This window comes from Ciona intestinalis, unplaced genomic scaffold (genome assembly GCF_000224145.3).
Source record: "Ciona intestinalis unplaced genomic scaffold, KH HT000569.1, whole genome shotgun sequence".
Lineage (NCBI taxonomy): Eukaryota > Metazoa > Chordata > Ascidiacea > Phlebobranchia > Cionidae > Ciona > Ciona intestinalis.
Window position 1 is genome coordinate 2,276 of NW_004190890.1, and position 5,770 is coordinate 8,045.

At 50.5% G+C, this 5,770-nt stretch overlaps 1 protein-coding gene across 1 annotated transcript; it reads right to left on the reverse strand.

Annotated features, from left to right (window-relative positions):
* Nucleotides 1–80: 80 nt before the first annotated feature.
* LOC108950678 lies at nucleotides 81–2,719 on the reverse strand. The gene has a single exon (XM_018816720.2). It carries the CDS (start codon nucleotides 2,694–2,696, stop codon nucleotides 960–962), a length of 1,737 nt encoding a protein of 578 aa, XP_018672265.2. The 5' UTR covers nucleotides 2,697–2,719; the 3' UTR covers nucleotides 81–959.
* Between the last annotated feature and the right edge of the window lie 3,051 nt (nucleotides 2,720–5,770).

Consider the following 5,770-nt stretch of genomic DNA (forward strand, 5'->3'; position numbering starts at 1 on the left):
TACTCCTTTATTAGTAACTTGACAGTGACGTAACGATACGATAACGATAGCAGAATTTACGGCTCAATGCGTCCCGTTACATGGCGCATCCATCTTTTATACAGACGAGAGTTGTGAGAAGAAGGGAACACGTCAGCCTCCAGGCTTACCGCCAGTCACACATAACGTAACTACAGATACAATGTCTGGGTATTGAGCATAGTTCACACACAATTTACAACGATAAATCCTGCCAGCAGCCACGCATCTTAATTAGGAAACGGCTAGGAAATTGTGACAGTTTCCGTTGTCAGGCAATATCGGTACGTGGACTCACACAATATCATTAAACCAGTAAACATACAACATCGGTAAGCGTGGAATTACAACGGTAACATTCTTATCGCCCGCTTTCACACGTCGATCACTACATAGGCATCCCCCGCACAAAATGTTTTCATATACAGTACTTGCAATCTGCGCGATCGTTCCTCCGGATTTTCGAACCTCTGGCGTCGCGGTGATCGTTGTGATCTCGGATTCTATTGTTTTATGTTGCTTTACGATTGCCAAGGTCGCTGTTGAGACGTTGGGTTCTTGTCGTTCATGATCGTTGAACTGACGCCCGTTGTCATAGGTCATGAGGATTGACTTGTTTTTGTCGCGCAGTTGCTGATCTAGGGGGTGGGGCCGTGTAGTGTCTCCGTGTTACTTGCTGTCGACGTCTGAAAAATATGTCACATCGGTGAGAGCCTACCGAATTGGAATACGTTGCATAACCATAGCAAGGCCTATTACACACAATCATGACACACAGCCTCTACATCACACGGACGCTATACAAAAGTTGTACGGGTGAAAAGCATTACGAACGTATAAGCAGGAACACAAAAATCTGGTACACCACGACACGCAACCGTAACATGTGCTCGGTGTTCTGGGTGGCGCCCCCCTGCCGTACATTACAGCGCGTTTTAATTTTAATCGTTAGCAGGGGCGTTGGGGCTAGGGGGGGGGACGCCTTGGACTCTTCCCCGGACGGCGAAAAATATGGCCGCACCGTAAACTTTAACAACCCACATAGTCAGGAAAACCCCCCAAAAACACGCGAGGGTCAAGGCAGCCATGATCACACAGGTCCAAGCTGGGGAGGTGATGGAGCTGATCACGTTCAGAAAAATGTTTTTGGCTGAAGCATCGAGCGTACTCGAGACATATTCCATATCAGCGCTGATGGTTGGGTTTGAATTTGAATCCAGGTAGTGATAGAACTTGTTATGGAACAGTTTGGCTTGACTTAACGTGGCTAGCATGGAGGTTAAGTCGTCCATTCCACCCGCAGATTCCGGAAACTCGTTCATGAGCGATTCATAATCTAGCGTTTCATGCTGGAATTGAACTGGTGTCAGAGACGGAGTGACGTAATTGATTTTTGGGTCCACGTGTGAAAGCGTGTAGTTCTCAAAAAGATAAAAGGAATCGAGGATTTTGAACGACATCACCCTGCCTGGGTTGTATTTTTCGACGAACTTGACGGAGGCATAAACGAATCCGTCCCGGTAAAGTTGGCCTATACGCGGTTTTCCGGTGGCATCTCTGTAGCGAATAAGCGGGCGAGTGGCGAAGAGTTTGTGGTGCTTGAGTGACAGCATAATGGTCCCGTTAATTTTCTCACAGGTGATCTCGGTCATTAGATCACCCACCGTGATAGCGGCACGCCGACCGCCTAAGATTTCGCTCAGCGCCTCTCCGGGATATTGCCTAGAGACGAGCGTGTATAAAGTGGATAGTAGTGATTGCACGGTACATTCTAGATAATGCACGTCCGATGTCATATTGCGGAGACTTTCAACCATGGTGTCCGAAACCTCATTTATCATGTTAGCTGTCGGATTTCCATTCCGGCGCCGAGACGCGATCCTGCCGTCACTCGGCAGCCAGGCAGCCGCGGAGCAGTTTGTCGGGACTATGATTAGGCCCGCCGCGTCGCACAGGGCATCTTTAGAATAACAAGCCGTCGTTTGGGGAGGACAAGTGGATTTGGAATGGATACTCATTCCCAATTCTCGGATTTCTAAGCGGTAAGGGCGGGGGGAGTCGCTGAAATGAAGGGTAAGGGCGTGGTTGCCCATGGGTTTGGTTTTCGGACAATCAATGAGCTTGGGCACCTTCCAGATATAGGTACGTGTACCAACCGTACAGAACCCGTGATGGACGTCGCATTTGCTAAGGATGCCCATCGGGCTTCGCAGCCGCTTGCGATTAGGGTCGTAGTACCCGACCGCTCGCGTTATTTGTGCATTGTATATGGATTTTGTGACACTGGTGGGCCATTGGTATTCTAACTTGACCCTATTCGTAGTCGAGTACTGATTTCCCGCTATTTTGGTTAGCGGGCCATAGTTGGGAGCATTCAGCGTGTGCTTCCATTCTTGACAAGATCCAGGGGACGGGGCGATGCCCGAAACGGTTTCGATAGAGTGGGTTTTGCTTCCGAAGAAGAAGTAGGTGGTGTGGAACGTTGAAACGAAGGTTTGGCAGGTGTACATGGTTAACGGGGTGAGGTCGGCGGACGGATTGTAAACTTCAGCGTGGCAGGTTTTGACAGTGGACGGAATCTCTTTGACGCAGGGCGAAGCTTCGGGGATGAAATACTCTCCTTTAAACAGAGAGTCATGGCAAAAAAAAAGAGGAACCGGGCCGGCTAGGTCCACCATGCAGATCAACGCCCAAATTGTGGGGAACATTGTTAGTCGTCCCTAAACCGAATCGGAAGTCTAACTACCCGACCTGTTCGTGTGCGTGGGTATAGGATTGGTTCTGTCTCGTCGTCTTGTTGTTGAGTCTCCTCCGTAAAGTCTGATGGGGCCGGCAAGTTCTCAAGCTCGGTCGTCGTGTCTGGACCCGGCTCTGTAGGGGCAGTGTTTTCATTAAAAAATACGTCATCGGACGACAAATCAGCAGGAAATGAGGGCAGCCGAGCTGTCTTTATTCTATCGATAGAGACCGTGTTCGCTTGGCCGCGCATGGCAAGCGTGAAATATTTAGGACCTCGATCAAGTATTTTAAATGGCCCATCATAATGTGGGTACATAGGACCCCTGTTCGCTCCGCATTTGACGAAAACGTGAGTGCAGGAAGAAAGGTCCGGATCAAGGTGACTTCTAATCGGTAATTGTACTCTCCTGGTTGGGAAGCGTAGCGAAACCATGAACGAGGACAACCGAGAAGCAAATTCTGATTTAGGCAGCCCGTGGGAGTCGCGTTCGTCGACCAGTTCCAGGGGCAAGCGTAGCGTGGTGCCATAAACGATCTCCGCCGGCGTGCACGCCAGGTCTGGTTTAAACGAGGATCGAAGACCCAACAACACAGGGCCAAGGTTAGTGTGCCACTCCCCGGGGTTGTCGTAAGCCCTCAGAGCGGCCTTGAGAGTGCGATGAAACCGCTCGATGTTGCCGTTGGCAGCGGGGTGATATGCCGTGGTGCTTATGTGCTTAGCCCCCAAAAAGGAACAGAGTTCGGCCCACACTTGTCCCGTGAATTGGGCGCCCCTATCGGTCGTAATGCGTAAGGGACAGCCAAACCTGGCCACCCAGTGTAGAAGGAATGAACTTGCTAGCGTACGGGCTGTGATATCTCGTATTGGGATGGCTTCCATCCATCGCGAAAACCGACATATGGCGGTGAGGAGGTAGGAACAACCATCCGAGCACGGCAGAGGACCTACTATGTCCACGTTTAAGTCGGTGAACCGCGACGTCGGTTCCCGGTACCTACCCAGAGGTGCGCGGTTGTGCACGTGTACTTTGCATCTCTGGCAAGCAATGCATGCAACGCACCAATCTCGAATGTCGGACCTCATATTATGCCAAAGGAATCTATCTCCAATGAGTTTTTGGGAGGTATTTACGCCTGGGTGGGACAAGGAATGCAGGGTGTCGAACACCTTGCGACGGAGCTCCGCGGGAATTATTGCCCGGAACGATCCGGTAGATACGTCACCAACGATGACGTCCTCACTGTCAGGGAGCGTGCGATTCACAACTTGTCGGTCGCTATACTTGGACATGTCGTTGAGAAATTCGGGACTGCGCTGATGGCGGGAAATTTCCCGAAGTGTAATGGCGTCGTTGGGGAAGGAGAGCGAATTGACCTCGATGCGCGAGAGACAGTCGGCAACTGAATTGTGAAAACCGCTAAGATGATCAATCTGTTTGGTAAACTGGGAGATGTACGATAATTGTCGCGTCTGGCGGGAGGTGAGTGTATCCCGCTTTGCGTGGAAGGCCCGGACGATGGGTTTGTGATCTGTTACAATATTGAATTTACGACCTTCTAATATATATCGGAAATGCCGCAAGGCGTCATAGATGGCCAACAGTTCTAAATCGAAAACGCTATATTTCTTTTGCGCAGAGGTTAATGCTTTTGAAAAGAAGGCTAGGGGTTTCCATTCGCCCCCTTCCAGCTGGTTAAGTACCGCGCCCATCGCGGTCAAACTACAGTCGGTCACCAAGGAAAATCTACCGTGCAGTTTAGGATGACATAACAGCGTTTCCGCGCTGAGCAGGGTTTTAATCTTTTGGAATGCGGACCGGGATTCAGGGCACCAACTAACGGGGACCCGATTTGATGGGTTCTTTTGTAGCTTAGCGTTAAGCAATCGTAGGGTTTCGGACGCGTGTGGTATGAACCGCCGATAAAAGTTCACCATCCCTAGGAACCGACGCAGTCCCGCGATGGTTTGGGGTAAGGGAAAAGCTCTTATGGCGGTCACGCGGTCTGGTATGGGACTCATGCCGTTTTTGGTGACGCGATGACCGAGGAATTGTACCTCGGCGACGCCTAAAATACTCTTCTTGGTGTTTATGAGCAGCCCATATTCGGAAAGCCGTTGAAACAGAACCTCCAAATGTTTTACATGTTCTTCCGGTGAGCGGCTCGCCACCAAAAGATCGTCGACAAAGGCGAAACAAAAGTCTTCCAGTCCGCGCACTACCTGACAGATAAATCGAGAGAAGGACTGGGCTGCGTTGCAAAGACCGAAACTCATGCGTTTATACGCGAATGCGCCAAACGGGGTAGTTATGGTAGTTTTAGGAATCGAGGACCTGTCCATAGGAATTTGGTGGTAAGCTCGTTCCAGGTCTAACTTAGTGAATACTGTGCGGCCATGGAGGTGGTTCGCGCAATCGCGAAGGAATGGTATTGGATAGGAATCCGAAACGGTCATCTGATTTAACTTGCGATAGTCGCCGACACAGCGATACGAACCATCCGGCTTTTTCACCATGTGAAGCGGCGAACACCAGGAACTATCGCTCGGAACGACAATGCCTAAGTCTTGGAGCTTAGAAAACTCCTTTCTAGCTATTTCCATCATTTCAGGGGAAAGTGGACGTGGCCGACAAGAAACCGGATGGCCCCGTGTGATAATTTGATGCGTGACGTTATGTTTAACCGGAACGTGACGTGAAAATGGAGAAGTCAGGTCAGGGAACTTGGACAGAATATCGTTAAACCGCTTGTCCCCCTTGCATACGGGTGGTTGTTCGCCGCGGAACTTTATGTGTCCCGGCGGTGGCTCAACCGTCGAGCCGCGGGATTTCTGGTCGTAACTGGTCTCGAGGGAATTGACTTGCGGAAACGTCCTCGCGTTCCCACGCTGGTGAGGCCTGGAAGCGCGCGACCGCTGGAAACCAGAGTTATAATTCGAGATCAACCGTTTACCATACACATCCACTAAGAGCCGGTAGTGGCTGAGAAAATCGGCTCCCAGAATCGCATGTTT

Coding starts and splice junctions, on each gene's coding strand:
- LOC108950678 (XM_018816720.2), bottom strand. CDS start 2,696: ATGGTGGACCTAGCCGGCCCGGTTCCTCTTTTTTTTTGCCATGACTCT.